General features: G+C 43.5%; 1 protein-coding gene and 1 long non-coding RNA gene across 5 annotated transcripts in view; one reads left to right on the top strand and one right to left on the bottom strand.

Moving 5' to 3' along the window:
* Positions 1-4,061: 4,061 nt before the first annotated feature.
* Positions 4,062-16,572, top strand: LOC311438929. Its single transcript, XR_014694442.1, has 2 exons — positions 4,062-6,730; positions 7,580-16,572. It is a non-coding gene; the product is annotated as an uncharacterized lncRNA (long non-coding RNA).
* The window catches only part of ABTB3 (ankyrin repeat and BTB domain containing 3), a 162,213-nt gene continuing 154,759 nt past the window's right edge, over positions 15,018-22,471 (bottom strand). For all 4 annotated transcript variants that reach the window (XM_084523938.1, XM_084523937.1, XM_084523940.1 and 1 more), the window contains 2 exons: positions 20,059-20,172; positions 15,018-16,570 (listed from right to left, as the gene is read on the bottom strand). In XM_084523938.1, the coding sequence (XP_084380064.1) occupies positions 16,361-16,570; positions 20,059-20,172 (324 nt within the window). In that variant the 3' untranslated portion in view covers positions 15,018-16,360. The remainder of the gene's footprint in view (positions 16,571-20,058; positions 20,173-22,471) is intronic.

Genomic DNA, 22,471 nt, shown 5'->3' with positions numbered 1-22,471 from the left:
CCTGGGCAACCCGTCCCAGTGCCTGACCGCTCTGCCCTGTTTCCTCTGGAGTTGTTTTGTGCCTGGAATCTCTCTCAGACCCATTTCTTAGCCTCTAATGAGCAGAGCTGAATTTCATTTTCTCCCGAGGCACCTCTGCAAAGTAAGGCAAGACTTGATAGCAGCGAGTTTCACTGTTTCAGTTTAGTCACCTATTCTGGTGGCAGAGCCTTCTGCCTGTCTGCTTGTCCAAAGTGAAAAGCACCAAAACACTGTCCCTAATTCTGGATCCGCTTATGCAGAATTTGAGGCATATGACCCATCCCAACCTACCTGAGGAGACAAGTGCCAGGTAGTTCTCATCCATGTCTCATCATAATGGTTCAGCTGGGTGAAGGTACCTGGCTAAGCAGAGTAAACTTTTATTCTGTCATGGACTTACCAAGTGAAGAAGAGCAGGGTCAGTCGGAAAAAAATGGCTCCTCTGAAAGGAAGGGTCAACTTCTTTTTTAGGGTATGTGTCAAGGTGCTTGGAGAGTATTACCCTTCATGCTAAGTAAGGGTGAAGGAGAGAGGAGACCTGAAGAGATACAGAAGCCACCAGTGCCAGTAAGCTTCCCAATAAGTATTTGAAAACTTGCAAAAAAAAGGGTGCTCCAGAGTCCAGGGCTCTGCAGAGACCTTGAAATATCTTGAAACTGTCAGAGACAGTGTAAGCATTTCTAATGTGGCAGCTGCAAGGTACTACAAGGCCATGAGAAGGTTCATACTGCAAATCCTACAGGCTGTAAGCAAGAAAACAAAGGGAATTTTATGTGTTTTGAGAGAAGTGATGCTGCAGGCTTGTTGCTGTGGTTCAGCTCACCTCTTCAGATGAGACAAGGGTAAAGGCATTGATACACTAACACTCAAAAAAAAAAAAAAAAAAAAAAAAATCTTCTCTCAAATGAGCTGCAAAGTATGTGTTGCAGTCCCAGAGATGCTGAACAGCTAAAAGGGGAGTCACAACATCAAGAAATCCTCTAACTTTGGACAGACATAAAGAAGGGCTTATGAGTGGCTTTGAAACACCAAGGGCAGCCACAAAAGTCCTCAAGGTTACCTTTTGATTCTCTGTTTGCATTCCCTAGGTATTGCTCTGAAATAAAGAGCATGAATCGGAGGAAACCAAAGGAAGATCAGATCCCAATAGGGCAGCATCTTGTCAGGGGAGACAACATACGCTGCTTGCACACGGCAGCATAGCCTGGAGGGAAGAACTCTCGTACTGATAGCTAGGCATAGGCAAGTTTTCAGGTGGTTGAAACAAGGCCGCTTTGGTTTTCTTTCATCCATGATCTCAAGGTGTTCTCTGGGAGATCACCAACCTCCCCGCTTTAGAAGATAAAGCATCCTTGTGCCAAGGCTTATTCTCCAAAATCTTAGGTTTTGCTTACCTTTACGGAATCAACTAGATCTGTTACTTATCCATTAACTTATTTCTTTATGGAGCATCTGTTTCCCCAAAACGTGCCCTGAGAATTTGGGAAAACTCTATCACCCCAGCACTAACTGCTGTAAGATACTGCTGGAGCCAACACAAAGGAAGAGGGAAATCCAGTCAGCGACCACTCGGCAAGCTGGAAGAAGGATGGCTGGGTGTGGAGAACAGTCACGTTTGTCCCCCAGTTGAGAAAAATGACTTTAAATGTATTGGTAGATATCCAGTAGAGGGGAAAAGGGTAGTGTGGGAGGTGAAGAACCAAGAAGGACAAGAGGGTAGGACACAGTCAGGGCCTTAGCAAGCCTCACACAGAAAATGGATGAAGCTGAAAATAAGCATAAAATGATACAACACACTAGGGCTCTGCTAGTAAAGGAAAGTCAGTAAATATATGGGTATATGTTTATGGGAAAAACCAACTGGCAGAGCTCCAAGTGCTATGGCTCTGCCAAGATATGCAAGTTTTACTTATAATTGTTGTTCTCACAGCTGGCAGGGGGTGGGGCCTGTGTGCCTTCATGTCAGCGTACACATGGGTGAGCACTCGGAGGAGAAGGGGTACGTGCGAGTGTGTGAGGGCACCATCCCATCTCCGTGGGCAGATGCACTCATGAAAACACCAGCAGACTCCCACCCCTCCAGCTGTGCTGCACCACGGCAGTGAGGGGAGATGCTAGGGGCTATATTTGTCTCAGTGGTGGGGCATACTTGCTACTTGACTGTCTAAGAATATGGCCCAATACCAGTTGCTTCAAGTATTCATGATTTCAGGAAGAGAACGTTTTTTTTTTACATGCTTCTTGGCTCATAGAGCAGAGGGGCTGAGAAGCTCTCGAAAGGCAGAGAGGCAGCAGGGCTGTGCTATGTAAAGCAGCGTCCTGGGCTGCAAGGCTATCTGTGCAGATTTGTGGATGTCATTTTAGATCTTCGTAGCAAAGCTTGGAGATAGACAGCCCACACTCTTACTCTGGAACAACAGCCCCCTTGAAAGGAAAGGAAAGGAAAGGAAACACGAAAAAAGAAAAAAAAAAAAAACTAATTGAAGAAGCTTTCATTAAAACATAAAGGTCTCTTGACATAGAAAAGTCTGATATTGCCACACTTACAAATATGCCTGTATATGCCACTATGCAGTTTAATTTTTAAAGTTATTATTTCCGAATGGTTTAAAAGATACTGTTATTTTCTAAATAATCTAATTTAAACTGAGCTGTAGAATGATCTTTTTTGTGTGTGTTACACTGATGCCTCTGCTGCTGATGCCACCAATAGACATACATCAAGCACTTCAAGCCAGTCGTCTCCTGTTTGGACAATACCGGAGGGTTCTCTTGGGTAAGCTTTACTGTGTGACACTGGTGGTTTAAGACATCACTGCCCACTTCTATCTTATAGAGGAGAAAACACAGCAGTGGGCAAGACTGTCCTAAACCTTAATTATTTTAGTGAATGTGTGCCAAAGTCCTCGGTTTCTAGATGTTAAGTTTGCCTAGAAAACCTACAAAAGATGTGAACTGGCTGTAACAGAAGCACAGATGATTTTGCAGAGAATGCAGAGCAATGTTGGTAATGGGTATGTCTGAGCTTCTCTATTTTTCTCAGGGAAGAGTTAACTCAGATGCCCAGCAATAATACTAAATTGCTTCAGTATTGATATTATCCTTGGGAAAGGTGACAGACCAGACCAGTTCGTTACAAGTGAAGCTTGCTTTGCTTTTTTCCCCAATGAATGATACTGGGAAAGGAAGGCAAGGAGGCCTACATCTGCAACTAAATTTTGACATTTGTAGCCTTGCGACCTGTCTTTACCACACTCAGCTCCTGGACAGCTGGGCTTGCAGAGCCCGCAGGCACCTGACAGTGCCAGGATCCTGGTCTGGAGTCACCCTGTCACTTGGAGCAATGTTTCACTCGCATGACTCACATGTATGGATTTTTCCTTCTAGGCCATACTTGAAGATATATTGCCATCTTTTGCCTCCTGGATCAACCTGTTTTATAATAATCTGATACATTTTAAAGAAAAGATTTGACTCTAAATCTTACAAGGTACCAAAAAAAAAATCAAACTTAGAAGTTAAAAAAAAAAAACACTCAAATTAAAAGATTTTTTCAAAGCTTGATTTCACTGTCATGCTAGAATTAATAATTTCCCCATATTCTGAATTCTCCTTGATAAACATTTGGCATTTATTTGTATGCACTTACAGCAATACTGCATAACAAAGCAAGCTCCCAGACTTTTGGGTCTTCACAAATCCAAACTGGCTGGCTACCATGCGTCTGCAGATGCTTAATTTTAAGCACCATGGCACTCCATTCCCTTGTCTGACTTGTATTTTTTTAACAGATCAGGGCTCAGACAGAAATTTTTGGAAACAGCCTCCATGTCACTTTGTCAGAGGCACAGTGGCCATACTGACAGCAGTGAGTGGGGAGAAAAAGCCCCAGAAGTTCCCGATGTGAAACACTGAACACAGGTAGTTTCTGGGAGATGCTTCTTGGGGGAGCCCCCACGATCCTGCTGCTGTCTGAAGTACACCGAGAAACACCTGAGCAGGAGAAGGAACAACAAAAACACTCACAGCAGCCATTGTCTAGGCTAGAAAACAATGGGATTTTTATTGAACAGAGATGGCTCATAGACACGCTCCAGAGAGTTCCACCTGCTGTTCAGCAGTACTCATTGCCGTCTGATAATAACCTATTGGGGCAGCTGTATAAAATAGGAATAAAATACCAAATCGCTATATTCATTAATAACTTTGCCTTCCAAATACAGAACTGTATGTTATTTAAAGTCTGAAAATAGACTACAGTTGTTAGCATTTAAACCAAACCTTTATGATAACAAATATACAAAAAGGCAGTCAATATATTAAACATTTAAATCAATAGCATACATTTCTCAGAGGTAAACATTGAGCAAACAAAGCCACCAATGATGTTCAGAAGTCAGGTAAAAGTTTTAAGGTCAAGCTCCAAACACTGTAGCTTTCCTAAAGCCATAGTGGTATTACACTTGTATCTAGCCACTAAATTGAAAACTACATAGCGTGAACATTTGAAAATACGACATTTGCTATCCGACAGGAAATTGGAAGTTTCTTCAGTCCTCATTGTATTTATATTAAAGCACCTGCAGAGACAGAGGGCAGTAGGAGTTAAGCACTTCGCTTTGCTAGGTTGAGGTTTTAGTTCTGGTACAGGTGAGGGCAACAGCATCCTCACATCAGACACAAATTCCAGCACTGATGGAAGAGAAGTATTGCCTGACAGATAAACTGCGTGAAGAATCAGCCTTGCAGCTTGCATGAAACAGCACGGGATTCGCATACCTGTCTATTTGCTGAAAAAGTCTGCGCTATTTCTACTGCACAGAAAGAAGTCTCCTTCAGTAGTTGATCTAATGCCTGAGTTTGAAAGCTTGGGATACATACCTACGGTCAAAAATAATGTGACAGATTTACTACCGATAAAAACGTGTTTTAATGCCAACAACTGATAAAAGTTCATATTGCAATATTGCTCACAACATAAATGTACAATTTGCACAAAACATGGCTCTTCAACATGAATATTTTGCAAGCTACAATATATATATATATATAATATGTATAACTTCTTTCCTTAAAGAATTATATGCTGGAATGCATGCAGAGAATTTCGAAGCAGTAACACAACAGGAGCAATCACTTGTTTACGGGTTACTGAAACCATTCAATACAGAAACACCGGGATATTAGATAAACAGACAGACAGATAAGTAGATGTACGGACACACTGCTTTTTCGTGGACCTTCCCCTGTTACACAAGAAGCGCCGGTTCCTTGTAAGCTCAGGTTCCTACGAAAGACTGATCCAAACAGGGCTCTGAACGTCCCCCACGCTCTTTGACCATCTGAAACCACAAATCACTTCTGCTGGAGGTGACAGCAAAAGAGGCACTTGTCCTTCAGCCAGGAGCGGAGGCAAGCGATCTTCTCCATGGATAACACCTGTTCCAATCCTATGACTGTGTTTACAAGCAGTGGGTGGTGAGCATCTATCCATCCTATGTTTTGGCTGGTCCCAAGCAGTCTCCTGTAGCCTTTTTCAGTTGGAAACCCAAGACGGGAGAACCTGGATCCCCTAAACAGCAGTGCACAGCACTGCCACCGTTCTCGTCAGCTATGTACAAGGCATGACACGTCCCCTCCGGTTAAAAATTTACACAAAGTATATACAAATAAAGCTATTCTATCAAGGTGCAAGTTTATTATTCTCCGGTGTGTTCTAGCGAAGATTTCTCAAAAACCTTTATACAAACGCACCGGGAGACTTTACACAAAGTTGACGTTTTGTCATAGTTCTCTGTAAGCTTTGTTCTGCAAGCTCCGGAGCAGAAACTCCCATCCCTTTCCCTTGGAGTTCTGCCTGTGCACAGGACTGGATTTGGTAGACTACAGTCATGTCTAATATAATTTTTTGACCTCAATATATTTTTAACTGGGATGAATTGGCACCTTTTTTTTTTTTTTTTTTTTTTAATTGCAGGAAGTCATCAATCTCTATGAAATGAAACAGGACTTGTAACTGGACATCGGGGGGGTTGCGGTTCATATGCCCAGTCCAGCTTCCCTGGCTCGATGGGACTGTTTGTGGTATGTGAAGCTAGCACAGCTTGGCCCTAAGGGTTTATTTTTAAGTCCTTGGCACTATTTTACATTAGCTGATGTCAGGCAATGCCCTCAAAGAAACATTTATTAAAAAAAGATCAAATACAATTTACTAAACAGTAAACATCAGCCTGATCCACTAACCAGATGGATGTGGAATGCAACTTGCCTAAAATTAGAATGGTTGATGTTTTCTTGGGCAGGTCTAAATTCGTAAAAATCTTTCCCACCCCACGCAGGGCTCACTCCATAGCACGCAAATATAAGATGCTTCTAATAAAGTCATTGGAAATGCAGGGGCTGTGATCAACAAGCACAAGGGGAGCCTACCCTCTCCCGTTTCTGCTCAGCAGACACCTCAAAATTGTGCAACTCGCTCATGTAACTGCAGTACATGCTTGTGATCCCTGCTGAGACAGGGCTGTGCTGGGCTAGGGCAGCAGGGTTTGGCCTTCAGCCCTGCTGGTGTGCCAACCACAGCCGTGCCGACGACTGGATGGGAAATTCTGTCTGCTAGAGCACTAAAACGCCTTACAGCCTTGCTGTGCTCCCACTGACTGAAGGAGAAACAGGCCAGACTTTAACAAGTGCACGCTCAGCACCACTGGAGGTAAGTTTTTTTTTTCCAAAAATCTTCCTCTAATACCATTTTCCTCCATTTTTGTGACTCGATTTGAACAAGACGTTCAAGAAGAGGCTTTGCACACGTACTTTCAAGCTACGGGGAGCGTTTTACACTGGGAACAGAAATCTGATTAGTTTTTCTCTTTTTCAGAGTACTGCAATAATGTAAAGAAGAACTTACTGCTTTCGCATGCTGCCCTGCATTTTTACAGTGCTGTTAACACAAGGACACTTAGCAATGACGAATTAAAATCTAATTGGAGGTTTTAAAAGGATTAGCATCAGGCTGAAGGGGGTTTAAGATACCATAAGGTGCACTCAGAGAACAGGCCTTCAGTTTTCACTACATTTGTGCTAAGGACCTCATTACATGATGGAACACGTCAAGCTTTCCCATCCAGCTGACTGAAGGAATATGTTATGCTCAAGGGAGAATTATGTTCATATTAAAAAAAAAGAAAAGGAAAGAAAAAGAAATATAAGATAAACACACATTTCAAAATAACGTTAAAGCTGTGGACACAGTGGGCTAAAGCTGCCACTTTGAATTACGGCTGAGCTCCTCTATTTTTAATGCATTTCCTCCTAGCTTGTTTCAAAGTGCCCTAAGTTGGTGTCTTCAGTGGAAACGTTTCCTCTGGAGCATTAACAGCAAAAAATGGGCAATTTTCAGAGGCATCTAGCAGAACTGAGAGACTGATACCTTTGAATAAGCCAGAGTTATCCGTCCGTCTTTCTGAGGTGAAATACTTGGTTTTTCTTTCTTAGCTCTACTTTTTGTCTACTGACAAATATCTGCCATCCTAATTTCTGTCCTCTGACTGTGCCATTTTAGAAGCTGAACATTCACAGAAGGACAAGCAAAGAGAAGGAGAGTTTCACCTGTGTTGCTAATTGCAGATGACCTCAAATGCGTCCGTGAAGCCACAAGCCAGTACTGAAGCTACATCTGTGGGACGGAGGACAATATCTTTGTGTTTGTTGCCGATTACTGGTGGTTTGTGTGATCTTTCATTTGTTTCTCAATAAAAAGTGAAGAGAAACCTTCCCATAAAACCACAACAATGGATGGCAGCGAAGAAAACTACTCTGCTAGGAAAAGAAAAACATACATACACACACGAAAACCATAACAAACGCAAAACATTCATAACCATTCCTGCTTTTATATAACACAAATGAGGAGTCTGCCCAAAAGCCACAAAAAAAATAAAATAAAAAAAAAAACAAGACTCACTTGATGGTTCTGCACCATTCCAGAAACCATCTTATTTCTAACACATCCTTTCCTCTAGCTTTCATCTTTCTCTTCTGTCTTGAACTTCAAAGATATCTCAGAGACAAGTGGGAGTGGATGTTAAGAGGGATGAAGGAAGCAAAGAGTTGTCACAAGGACAGTGCAGCTCTTCTGTCTTCTCAGGATGCCTGCACCGGGATTTCCCCATTCAGCTGCTGTTTTCTTGGTAAACAGAAAGATCCAAGATCAGTCCTTCAGAAGTGGATGACAGAGGAAAGACTTCTTCCCCATTTAAGGACCGAGATTGCACTTTCTAATTACAGATATGCATTTGGCTTGGAAAGCATGAGATGCAAAAGGACTTCAAAGGTGACACAGTATGAAAGAGAAAACAGACCTAATCCACAGGCTAGAAAAATCAATGAAAAGGCTTCCAGCAATTTTAATGGGGCAAATTTCATTTCACGCTTTCATGTTTGGTTTGTGAATGATGTTATAGTAAAATCTCAACTTGCATTTTTCCTAGAATGTTCCTATATCCTTCATTTAACATGTAAATTACTTCTTGAACCTTGCATCAAATATTTATAAATGCTAAACTAGGTACAAAGTGAAACCCTTTTGGGAAAGTGGAGCAGAGGGAGGTTTAGCTGCACTAATGGATATTGCATTAATGCTTAGCATCAAGGAAGCCTGACTGCCATTAACAAGAAATCTCATTACAAACATGATTTCACGCCTCATAACATATCCTGCAGATCTATTCACTGTCCAGCTCCCTCTTTCGAACACACAAACACACAAAGATGACTACGGATGGAAAGTCCAAAACATTTCATAGCCCCAGTAATAATAATGAAATAAAATTAAATAAAAATGAAAATCTGACTTAAGATGCTTTCCAAGCATTGACCTAATAAAAAGCCTACTCTGAGGACAGCTGTTGCAGACAAGCCTTGAGATGAGCCAGGACTGTAGGACACTAGCAGCCCACCTGCTACCATGTGGAAGGTGGGACGATGCTGTACTTCCAGTGGGTTTTGTTTGTTTCTGCTGCTCTTCACGACACCATGATTCAACACACGCAGGATCCAGATCCCTCTGTGAGAAGCGAGAAGGAGGTGGGGAAAGGGAGCACTGAGCCCATCTGGGGACTGTGCAGAGCAGAGATGCATTATCCGACCTTCCACACGATGCTCATGGGAACGGTGGAGGCAAAGTCCTGCCTTGCTGGGATTTGCCCATCTATTATCAGGATAACGCCCTGCTGCTGTTCCCCACTGACACGGCACATGCAGCTGCAGTGCTCAGAGAAACTCAAACAGGAAGCAAATACCATTACTGGTCGAATAGGACTTAAATAGTTCAAGTGTTTTTTTTTTTTTTTTTTTTTTTTTTTTTTTTTTTTTTTTTTTTTTCCCCCCGGTATTAATTGGAATTTAGCCAGGAATGTGAGGACAAAAAGCTCTAAAAATATTTTCTTCAGTCCTCGTATCCTTCAATGGATAAACACAAACTCAGAGCTTGAGGAAGACCGAGCACTTCACCATGTCCCCAGATGGCACAAATAGTCACTGGTGCTGTAATTGAGAGGCCAAAATCAGTTCCCAAGCGGTTGAATCGCCTGTCCCAGACTTGCTAATCGGTGGTCTGCCAGGCGAGGCTTGGCTGGTGAACACCTTGATGCTGGGGCAGCTTCCACTCTGTGGAGACCTTGGGGTCCTCCCCAGGGAGCAAATCTCAGCCCGCAGAGTGCCTTGGGGTCTATAAAAGCCACTCGGAATCAGAGCTTTTTGAAACCAGGCTTTTGAAAGTCTCGTCTGAAAGCCCCTCGTGCAATGTGCTACAGGACAGTCAATTTGTCCACTGCTGCAGAGGGGAAAGGGCAAGGCGTGTTGTCGTGAACCTGCAGCTTGAACAAGTCCAGATGCTTTCAACCACACTAATCCATCCCTGCCAGGATATTGGAGGTGTGGAGGCTGCGACCTTAATTAATTAAAATGACCTCCTAACAGACTGGCTTTTTCCAATGCGGCTGTCTTTTTTTGTGTGTCTGAGCATCTCAGTTTTCTAACGTGGCTTATTTTAAACCAGGAATGATTTCTGACTGGGCATTTCAGGGAGGTTTTTTTTTTCCCTCTCTTTGTTTGCTTTAGAAAGGCAATAAGAAACAAGATTGCCTCTTACTGCGCTGGGCAAAGCTGTGTAATGGAAGTTTTAATGAAAACACAGCAGCAGAGATGATGGGAAGTGGGAAGACCAAAGTTAACCACACACAAAGGGGCTCAGGCAAATTTGTTCTTGCAGCTGCAGCAATGGAGATATTTATAAGGCCAAGAAAAAAAATGCTACCAATTTCTGGAGCTCCACAGCCACGTCTGAGCAGTGAGACCAAGCAAACCCTGAGCACTGCAGAGCCCAGAGCCACACGTGCTGGGTAGGGATGCAGAGCGAGGGATGGGAGATGGGGCTGCTGCCCCCTTCCCTCCTGTCCTGTCCTCTCCTCAGAACAAACAAACAAACAAAAAACAGTAAAACTGTGCCCAAAGAAGGATGAAAAGTGCCTCCCCAAAGGAGAACAAACACTGAAAGCACTCTTCTGGTACATCATGTACAATCAGGCGAGCAGATTTAGCCAACGAAACAGCACAGCTTGCAAAACCACAAGATGTTAATGGATTTTAACCTGTCCAGCCAATGCAACCCCTCCTGCAAGGTGCTGCCATGTCTCCTGGGTGTTTCAGTGACAAGCAATCCCAGCAAAGCGCAGGAAGCATCATCTATCAAGACCACGCCAACCTGAGGAAAACAAAAGCAACCACCTCTAGGACCCTCTGTGTGAAAAAGTCTAAGATAAATTAGGCCACCCATGACTGATCCACACAAGAAGTCATGAACCAAGCTAAAAGAACGAAAATTTAGTGGCAACAAAAAGGAATCAAATACATTCCCCTCCTCCCCCAACTATGTTTACTCCCCCAGACCTTAAGCTCACTGAAGCCAGCTGACAAATGCCCATTAGCTTCTGCAGATTTCCAGATTTTCCTTCTGCTTTGGGCACCACACTCATAATGTTTTCAGGAGTGGTCTCATTGAACTCACAGATCACTGTCTCACAGCTGAAGACTCGGCTTCAATTTTTTTTTATTATTATTATTTTTTTCCCTTATAGGCCAGTTATAAATGGTGGGTTGGGTGCAATTCTGCTGAGAAGTGATAGTCTGGTCAGAGCTGGCAGCCTCAGTTTTCACCCACTGAAGACAACAGACCTCACCTCAAAATAAATAGCACGTTAAAGAATAAAAAACATTGGTTTTGTTATAAATGTGTGGAAGGTGTGATTGGAAGTCCTAGGAATTAGAGATACAAATGTGCTTATGTACAAGCATCTAAAATTACTGATGTTCTCATCTGTGGAGTTTCAGATATTATTTGGCTGTTAGTTCAAGGCTAACTTCCTGAAAATTGGTTTATTAAATATCAGGACAAATCCTAAATGGCCTTTTTAATGCTTATATATCTCAACAGGCCTACGCCTTTGTGCTAGGGGATGAAAGCAACATCAGGCACTTCATTTCTGCAAAGCACTTGCAGATCCTCACATGAAAGACACTTTGTCAAACAAACTAACTTCAAGTCTTTGACTTCAGGTAACTCTCGCTCATCAAAAAAAAAAAGTCATCCACTAACTTCAGAGGCAGCTTTAGTGAAGGCAGGCTTCAGGATGTCATCTTTCAGGAACGGTTTTGAAAAACAGAACCAGCTCCTGAGGGACTCTAAATACACACAACAGACTTCAGTGAGCTCTGCAGGATCCCAGCCTCTGCTGGGATTTAACCCATGGACAGCAGTACAAGGAATGGCCTTTTCTCCAAGATGGCCAAGTCTTGCCTTGACCATGTAGATGTGTGAGCTTCAACACCTCTACTTCTCTTGAACATTACAAAATAAATCTTGTAAGTAGATTTAAGTCTTGCAGACCTGAGCCCCCATGGGTTTAGGGGCAATGCGTGCTGTAACAGAACCTTCCTCTGATTTGGGGCAGGTCTGAGGGGCTGGGGGTGCCCCTTCCTTCTCACCATACCACCTCAGAGCAGCTTACTTCAGTGCAAACTGATGATTATTTTTTTTCTTTTAATCTTCAAAAGGCAGCAAATTGTTCAACACTGAAATAAAAAATAGAGTTCCCCAAAGTCCCCAGCACACCACAGGCTGCAGCACATCCAGGACAAGTTCACCGCTTGGTAGGAAGCCTGTGGTCGGTGGCTGTTCAGGACAAAAAGGCTCAGCGTCAACAGCAGCATGTGGAGGAGATTCAGCTCTCATAATGCCAACAGGAGACTGGCTACTAAGTCTTCACACCTCTTCAAAAATGCCTCTCCTCTGTCTTTTAATAGACATTCGCACAAGTCTACTCAGAAGCCGAGTCCAAGCAGGCACAGCCTTAGCTGGGAAGACGTCTCAGCCATGACAAAGCTGGCCCTTCTCCAGAAGCACAGCATCTGGCCGCCAGCTGCCTGAAGAGGACAGCAGGCTTAAGGAAGAGATCAGGGAAAAACTGAGAAAGGAGTAGACGGTGCTGAAATTTGTCCTGAGAAGGATACCAGCCTTCCTCTCTGATGTCCAAAACCTTTGCCCTCATACATTCCTCATCCTCTTCTCTTCCCAGCTCTGGAGCAGATTATTGGAAATTTGCCCGTCTGGGAGAACGCAGATACCATTTCTGGGCTTGGGACGGGATCCAGCAGGGCTCCGGAGCAACAAACTGGGAAGTGTGGAAGCTGGCAGCATGTGAGACAAAGTGGAAACGTGAGGGAGTTGAGGAAGCTAAGGGAGGGCCTCGTGGAGGGGCTGAAGGAAAGGCCTGCAGTGAGGCGGGGCAGGATGCCTGCAAGTCCTCAAATATTACAGCACTGGGCTACTATAAAAAAAAGACAGATGAAAGGCACCAAAACAGCCCTACACTCATTACAAGCTGGAAAGTTATGATAAAAAAAAAAAAAAAAAAGTAAGGTTTTCTACAGATTTTATAATTTTTTTCCATCTCACCTAGAGTGGCTGGAGAGTGCAGAGGTCACGTTTTCCCTCTAAATTTGTAAATTACCACAACTCGTACGAAAAGACTAAAGAAGCAGAAGGCCATTTGCTTTCCAAAATGATAATACCATCCCGCTGCAAAATGCTAATAAAACGCTCTGATGGAAAGAGCCGTATCTGATAGGGATGGTATTCACGGGCACCCACCGAAACTCATGCTGCTTTTTAGATTAAATTTACAACAGAGCCCTTCCTCCCAGCCCCAGATTAATGGAACGGAGAACCCATGCATGAAGCCACGTATAATAAAGCCAGGAGATTATGAAACAGGCTGGAAGACAGGATCAGAATTGAAATTGATTTTGATGAAGTGGGGAAATTGCCCCAATTAAAGCAGCACAAAATTAATAAAGACAAGTTGAAAGCGTTATACTTCATAAGGTGTAGTAAACAAAAGCACACATCCAAAAGGGAACCCCTGGGAAAGGAGCAGTAAATCACCCAGGAATTATAAGGCAAGGTAGGGTAGATCAAAGCCATGGGATGTTCTTGTAGAAAATATTCTGGGATATATTTTCTGATATGCTCTACATAAAACTCCTGAGAAAGCCGCTGTGCTTCGGCTGTTACTGTGTAACTCCCCTGGGGGAGCGGAGCATTTTGGGGAAGCTGGGGAGATGAGGGGAAAGACAGCAAAATTCAGAGGCCTAGAGAATATTATTGAAGGGACTTGGAAAGACTTATACGAGTGAGGAAAGTAGGATATTTCCTCTCATACATAGAACGATCTCGTAAAAAGGCCATGGATCCTCAGCTCTTCCTGTCAACTGGGGCTTGAAGGAAAAGTGGCTTGCTTTGCAGTAGCGAATTTCTGAAGAGTCTGTGAGGAAACCCTTCTGATTGCGAGGGTGGTGGAGACTCTGGATCAAGCCCGCAAACTACACATTGTCTGGTGTGGTCCAGCTATACCTCAAGCAGCCTTGTGGCAGGAGACAGGCTAAAATCATAGCTCTGATGTGTGGATCCACAAAGCTCTGCTGACTGCTTGCAGGAGAAATGCACGCCAGGGTTACACCGGGGCTGTCTCTTCTGCTGCCAAAAGTTGTGCAGGTTACAGGTCAAAAAAAGTATTGGAAATTATGATTTTTTTTAAGGTTTCTTTCAGCTACAAATCTATGACTGTGGGATTACCTATGTTTTGAAGGACAAAAGTAATTCCCTTATAACCAACAGCTGCAATCCCTTCCTGTAAGAGCTTTGAACATGGGATGTGACACCTGTGGCTACCACTGTAACATTTGACACCGGACTGCGGGATGAGGTCTGCTCCTGCCTACTCGTTATTGGCATGGGAGGATGGCTTTCCTTGGAGGAGGGGGCAAAAGAAAAAAAAGGCAACAAGCACCCCTGCGTGTTGTTGCTGCATCAGCCACAGTTTTGCTTCTCTAAGATGGCAACGTCCACAAAGAAGTTACCATCACCTAAATGTTCCCGACAACATCTCGTGTGGACATACACTGTGAAGGATAAAAAAAAAGAAAAAAAAAAAAAGGTTTAATTGAATGACATGCTGTGTCTCTGCGACACTAGTGGCAGTTTAGACATTTTTGCAATTTGCTGCAGAAATTGTACAGGCTTTAAAAGACCAAGCACACAGGAGGATTTACACCTCAGAGTGATAAAACAGCTCCCTACCGTGTTGATAACTAAAGCCAAAGCTATGTTCTCTGAGCATGCCAAAAACTATCACCGTGGAAGAGCAGCCGACGTAGACACTTCAACAGAAGAACAAGAGGTTACCAAGCACTGCCAAAATAAAACGTCTAAAGTCTATGAACTGGGCACAGTTTCTGAACAGCATGCTACAAAATAAATATATTAATGTCATTTTTTTGCCATGGAAAAGGCAGTATCTTTGCCTAAGTCTTGCTGTGGTTTTCTCCACGTTTTAAATCAAACAATTCAAGAAAAGTATCACTCAAAGACAGAGCATCAGGAATGTTGTGGCACGTAGCAGATTTATCTCGCTAACAGTACGCTGCAAAATAAACGAAGCTCTGACATCAAATCGCACCCCCCCATCCCACCCCACCCACGCCCTGCATTGTAGATAACCTATACATTCTCAGGATATAACGAGAAATCATTCTATAGTACATATTTAATTATAATTTAAAAAAAAAAGAAGTCTAACTTGGACACAATCTCTGGCCAGTAGCAAAGTATCGACACGTTACTAGAGTAAAGATCTGTTATTATCCCTTCACTGTAACAAACAGACATCAGCATCTCGAGAAGGGTCTCTGGGGGTATCATATCACAAACAAGTGCACTGGATAAAACAATATGCTAATTTCACAAATGGAGTTTGACAAGAAGTAACATTGCATTTGTCTTGGCAAAACGAAGCACGAACAGAACATTTCACAGGTACAGTTACCATGCAAATGCATGTTGAGTTTGTCATTGTTTTTAACCCCAAATCACAATTAGCATGCAGTTTTTCCTGCCCCCCCAACTACTGTATTAGAGATAGTCTGGGTAATGTACCTCTTTGGTGTAACCATAGCCTGTCAGGCAAGATTATACCACCTTAGGAAAGAATACAAGCAAAACTCGATCATATGTATGTTTACACAATGTACATTTTAACCATTTATAAAACAAAACATGTTACATAGATTCTCAAACACAGCTCTGTCGAAAATGAAATTTTAAGCTTAAGAAATAGTTTTTAAACTACAAGGCCACCCCATTATTTTTTATGAACAATTTAAAAAGTTCCCACCCCTAAAAATCTGCCAGTATTACTTCCTCAGTTGCGACAGTCTTACCCACTCTCTAACACAACTGGTCTTTGCTCAACAGCAGTAACAGTTCTTACATGTCTTAAGTGTATGTGATAATGGACTCCGGGACAGACACAGTTCTTAAATGCGAAACACTGGGACGAAACCGCCTTGAATGAGTAATTGGTCGATTGATTCAGGTGTTCCCTGGCACCACTGCTCAGGCTGGGGCTTCTGCTGTTCACTGGTGTGAGTTCTGGCTTTTGTTGGCATCCAGCTCCACGACCACACTCTCACGTTCAGAATTTGAGTACAACAGCGATGCACTGGACGCTCTGGTACCCCTGTTGCTCAGAAGCATGCAGGAGCTACGTTTTCTGCATTCCCTCATCCAAAAGAGGCTGTGGCCTCAGCACACCGCCTTTGGCCAACACAGAACTATTTGGATGCGAAGTAGAATCTATCTTTTTTTTTTTATATATTTGTTTAAGCAACTGCAACAGGAGACTTAACTTGCAGGGTCTTTATTAAAGCGTTACCATCTTCCTCAGCTTTATACAATGGAGCCCTTTGAAGAAGACAAATGAATTGACTGAATCCTTGTAGCCAACGTCCTCTGTAAGTCCTGTAGTACATTTTGACCAGATGTTTCTCCGTTCTTGTCATACAGCAGCTGTTTGAAAGCTTCGTTTTCAATGAGGACCATCATATTTTTTAGAAAGTAGCCTTCACAATACGAAGATAGTTCTGTGACTCCGAGAAACTACAAGAAGTGAAATTAAAGAAAGATAACCATTCTGATAAAACCTGGTCAGCAAGACAGTGCATAAGAGCTGCACACAAACAAATACACAAACTAAACCCTTCAGACAGGCACAGTAACACTTCAGATCTCTGTGTTGGGAGGGGGACATGGGGTATACAAACAGTATTTTATGCCTGTGATTCTGGTTATAAGTTCTACCTTACAAGGCCCTGGGTGTCAAGGGCTGAAGCTTTGGTCCCTTGGAAATTGGTGGCAGTTTTACCACAGAGTTCACTAGACCCAAGATTTCACGCCCTAAACCTATAGGTTTGGGATAAGCTACTGGAGCCCACATTTCATGAATGCCAACCTTTGCAAGAGTGGGACCATGACTGCGGAAACCTGTCATGCAGAGTAACAGCCTTGAGGGATCTTTGGAGGAGAAACGGAGGCTTGCAGAGCATGTGCTTGGGCTGTCAATATTCCTCTTATACTGAACATTGTGGCTGGGCAGTAGGAAGGGATACCACGAAGCGTGAGCAAACCTTGCATGTGTAAACACAACTGCGTGAGCAAACCTCAAATGACCCACACTGGTCATCTGCTGGGTGACCACCAGTGGTCATCACCCACTGGCCAGACCCTGTGGTCATACAAGGAGTATAACCATGATACTCTGCTACAGGAATTATAAGCTGTGCAAGTGTACAGAGCAGGGCTCAGCCCATCCTCCTGCCCAGGGCTGAGCTCTGGGAAAAGCAGGAACCATTGTTCTCCTCTTTAACACCATTCATCCCTATTCGTTATTTCAATATATTCACAGCACTGAGAAAATAATGTATGTTTCTTTTCTTTTTTTTTCTAGACTTGTTCTGAGGCCCAGATTGCAAATTGTGCTAGCACTGAGTGTTCTAGGTACGTATTTAAAACTCCAATCAATTTTGTTAGGAGTTTGGGTCGTTTGTGTAAAACACAACTGGTACCCAGTGGTAACTAAGCAGTCACCACTATATTTCCTATTTGCCTGGTTACTTCATCTCTTTCTGGAGGTAACATGAAAACGAAACCCTAGAAGTGGTACTAATCGGAAGGCTGCCTCTGTAGGTGTTGCAATCCTAAGAATGGAAAGCCACAGATGATTTAATGCTCTCTGTTCAGCTTTTAAATTGTGAGTGTGAGAAAACCCACATCCTCTCACCTTCCTACCAGTGCTTCGCCTCTTTAACCCAGGGCTTCAAACACTTGTTCCTACAGCTCCTACTACACAGCTCGCCACCCTGCTAAATGCTCCCCTCTTACAACATCCGCCCCCACCACAAACAGCCTTCCAAATCTGCGCTCACTTCACGCTACGCTTCCACCAAATCAGGTCTTTTTCTCAATCACAGTGAGAAGGACTGGGCTCCCTGTGTCTCCCTGCTCGCACATCTTCATCTGGAAAAATGGGTCTCAGCATCACCCGAGTTCCTGCAGGTCTTGCAAAATAGCAAGGACTAAAAATGCTACCTACAGCAGGAACAAGCTGCTCAAATCCATCACCTGCTCCTGGCTGGCACGGTGGTTCCTGTCTTCGGTGCCAGCTCACCTTATTCCCATCCTCACTGCTGTCTTACACGAGCTTCTTCCACACTTCAGAGAGCAACAAGGGAAGGCAGGCAGTTGGCTGGCAAGCTTTGGTTGACCTGCCTGTGAGCTCCCCTGGCTCATGAGGCACATCTGGCATCTTCCACCACGTACCATGATCTCATATACACATAACAGGCAAGTGAAGCTGCTGTGTGGCGAGAGCACTCTGAGCAGAATGAACTGGGCTCAGGTGGTAACCTGCACATCACACAGACCAGGAGCAAAAGGATGGACAAGTCTACTCTGACCACTGCGCAGCAGAGAGGCATCTGAACTAGCTTCACATGTGTTAGTTCAAGGTCTGGAAACAATCTAGCTACAACAGTATGAAGCTTAGCCCTGGTAATTTACTGGAAGCAAGGTAAATTGGCCCATGAAGAGCTCTAGGGTGATGTAACTTAAGTAATTCCAGAAGCCGGGACTTCATTCACAGCTAGCTTAGCTATCCCTGCAATGCACTACGTGTCAATGCAAACATGACCCTGGAATTAAAAGCCTCTCAAGGAAACCATTTCCACTGACTCCACTGAGAGATGCAGGCAAAGGAAGCTTGAAGGCTGAGGCCCTTACAGGCAAACAAGGAACCAGATTTAGCCACAAATGCTGGGTTTCTTCAGTCCTAGCACCAGCAGTGTAGAAGACCCTCAGAAAAGTCTAAAGCTTGGTGTAAGAATGTTCTTAAATCGGGACACAAAACCCAGCCACATTTCAAAATTCAAAGTACGTGATTTTGAAACAAAATCATTCAGTTTACTTTTAGTAACAGTAACATAAATTGAGAAGTTCCCACATGAGCTAGAAGACAAATTGAGTATTTTTCAAGATTCCTGCTCTGCTGATTTTATTTCCTATTACAATAAATGGACCTGCAAATACACCTAATCTGTTATTCTTCAAGAAGTGGAACTTTATGCTATTTCAAACACTGATTGCATGTCATCTGTACATCAAGACCTAACATTGCTAGTTGCTGTAGGAAATACCTGAGGGTTGGAACAGAGGTCAGATCTGCAGGGGTTTGGAGCAATCTGCAGGATTACTCTGTTCAATCAAACCTCCCTGTCACACTGCAACATTTTATTTTCTCCTTCATACAGCCCGTGAAAGTTGAAGAAGAATCGTTTAAGGAATGCTTTAAAAATATTTAATTGCAACTCTATTTGTATCATTTCCATCTTCCAAGTGAAAGTCTAACTACCAAGCAAAAGAGGAGGGGAAAAAAAAATGAAACTAATCAACGTACAATCACCTCCATCAATGACCTAAAATATTTTTTGGGGTCAAAAAAAAAACAACACTTGCTTTTCTGCCTGATGGCTCTCTAACTAGTTAAGTAATTTGATTCCAATAAGAAGCTGGGAATCCCTCTTCTCCAAGACATGAAACTCTCATTACTATCTTTGCATGGCTGTGAGACACTGCACTTTGACAATGAGGCATTTTCATATATTAAAACGTTATCACCAGCATTGAATATATCTCCCCTGTGGGCTTCAGGCAGCAAGAAATAGGAAGTTTAAATGTGAAAATGCAGCCCAGGAGGTGAAAAAGAGAGATCTTATTCAGTCAGGTGATTCCTGTTGAGTAACTCAGCAATTTGGGTTGCTGTGATAAGAGATAGGTCTTCCACACAAGTAGTACACACAAGTAGAGTTTGAACCATTTAGGAAAGGGGGCAAGAACTTGCCACAGACGCTCTTAGATGTGATTTAGGACTCTACCTCTACTAGGTATATCTATTACAGTCCCAATAAATTAATGACAAATCCTTAATATGTAACAAACCTACTAAGCATACAACATATGTGTTACTTCTTAGCATAAAACTGACCTACGAGTACAAGGAGAGACATACAACATGCACGAGTAGTTATTTTTACCTTGGCATGGTTATAAATATCTACGCAGTTTTCTGTATTAATGCTTTTTGCGCAAATGATCTCACAGTGTCGTTGTAAAGCTTCAAGCTGGAAAAATTTAGCAGCAGAGAGAAGCTAAAAAAGAAAACAAAAGAACGGAAAAAATAGTCAAAACTGCTGAGTGGCACACATTCAGAACTTGCTTCTTTACTGCTTCATTATAATTTTTTCTCTGCCCCTGCTTCAGTTTGAATGGAACTACTGACCCCTGACAGTCAGCCAGAATGAGAAGCTTGCTTGGCTGCTTTAACCCCTCACAGTCCCCTCTATATCAGCCCGTGCATGGGGAAGGTGTACGTGGGCAGACCTCCAGGGGCTGTTGAGGTCCACATGCTGACTTTGGGATGGGGTTGTGTGTATGTGTCATAAAGGAAGTGTCAGCTTGGAGAGTCTTCGCTCCCTTTGCAAAGGTGACATTGCAAGGAGAGACCTGCAACTGCATTCCAGGAAAAAGAGGTTTGGGTTCAGCAGCTCCCTAAGCTCTGGCTGAAACAGAGCACCTGGGTTAGATGTGGGGATGTCAGCAGAAGGGCCAGGACCAAGAGTAGGGAAGAATTCAAACCAGATGATGATAACTGCCCTGGGTAGTCTTAAAAACCTAGAGAGGCAATAAACTTCCAACCTGTCACCTCAACAGGCTGGAGGAAATGGAGTCAGAACTCCATACGCTCCTTGCTCTAGCTCGTCAGCAGCAGTAAGGTCACGTCTAGGCCACAGGCGCTCAAACACTGCCTGGCTCCAAGTGGAGTGGGTGTGCAGTGGGATGTGATGCAAACAGGGGATCCAGCCTGGTGTAAGGCGATGCCTAGCAGCACTAGCACAAGGGTATCGTGTCCTCATCGCTGCACTGGCACGGCTCTTGTGCCATCAGGACTCCAGCTGACCTCTCTCTTTGGCCCTGTGCCCACCCCATGCTGCCTGGCCTGGCGCTGCTTTGGGATCTCTGCACCTCACTGTATGTGGGGAGCATGACCTGAAGCATGCAGTGCGAAAAACTGGCTTAAATTGTGATTTCTCCAGCTGATTTCAATACTGCTTGGATTTCCCCTATTGCTTCTATTACATGTATGTCCTTTTGCAGCTGAGGAAGGGGATTTCATCATCTTTCCATGGTAGGTTACCACCTCTGGCTCTCTGTTCTGGTTTAGGATGCAGGTTGGGGTTCTTCATTGCTTCACACCTTGCTTTAACCCAGCCAAGTCCCTTTGGCCAAGGCCTTCAGGCATTTATATGGATCTTATCATCACAGACCCCAGGACTGCGTGACAAAGAGCATTCCTGTGATACCCCAGCACTAGGTAGGAGTGCTGGGGAACAAAACCCCGAAACTGCCATGACATTATTATTCTGACTTCTCCTATGCAATCCGTTCAAGTTCTGCTTTAATCCCATAAATAAATCCAAGTGCTGGAAATCTGCAGTGCTGATGTGATAGCAGCCAGCTGGCCTCAATTATGAATTGCAGCAAAGATTTCTGTGGAGTATTTCTGGCACTTCTTGTTATCATATTTGTAATAAGGCAAGTTGCTAAATGCAGTTCTGAAAGATAAAGCCAAATCCTATTCCAGCTGCCTCTGTGGCTCAAGCAGTCACGTGCTGGTTTGTAATTACTTTAAACTGTGAGGAACCGTGGCCAGATCTGTTATCAACAAATCAATCAATCAGCCATACATTCTAGAGCCACAGAAGTTTTGAGATGTCACAAAAGTAGAGCAAGCAGCCAGCTGAACTGCAGCACAAGCTTTTTAACGACCCAGGTGATTACATATGCATCTCTATAAAGCTGTTGTGCTGTCTAGTCTGAGACTCCTTATTTCAGAGAGGGTTAGAAATTCAGGAGCTTTTTTCAAAACTACAAATAAGAGAATCAGTGCCCTTTTCCTACAAAACTCAGAAAGTCAACGTGGGTATGCTTAGTTAAAAACCCACTGCTTGCACTGGGGGGGGATGATTTCAGTCCTGACTAGTTTCATCCTCCAGTTGCTAGCAGGATTCAAACAGATGCCCCCGTACCCATCAGAACTCATTCAACCTGGCCACTTGTACCCCACAGAAGAGTTGCTCCCAGTTTCTGGTTTGCAGCACTTTGTTAAGAGTCAAGATTCACACGGGTGCCCCAAACGGCAGCGTCATAGGGACAGATTAACTAATGTAAGCAATGATAAAGGGTCATGGGGGCAGACCATAATCTGCACACTGATGATTACCAGTTATGTAAGTAGCTGTGATTTTAGTGTTTACTGTCCTGTATCCCTTTTGGCTAACATAATTTAACTTCTTCACTGAAAGGGTTGTTAGGCATTGGAACAGGCTGCCCAGGGAAGTGGTGGAGTCACCATCCCTGGAAGTGTTCAAAAGACGCTTAGATGTAGAG

Source organism: Aythya ferina (assembly GCF_964211825.1).
Source record: "Aythya ferina genome assembly, chromosome: 1".
NCBI classification, from domain to species: Eukaryota; Metazoa; Chordata; class Aves; order Anseriformes; family Anatidae; genus Aythya; species Aythya ferina.
Note: the sequence above shows the minus strand (reverse complement) of the source record. Positions and strands in the feature narration are given on the sequence as shown.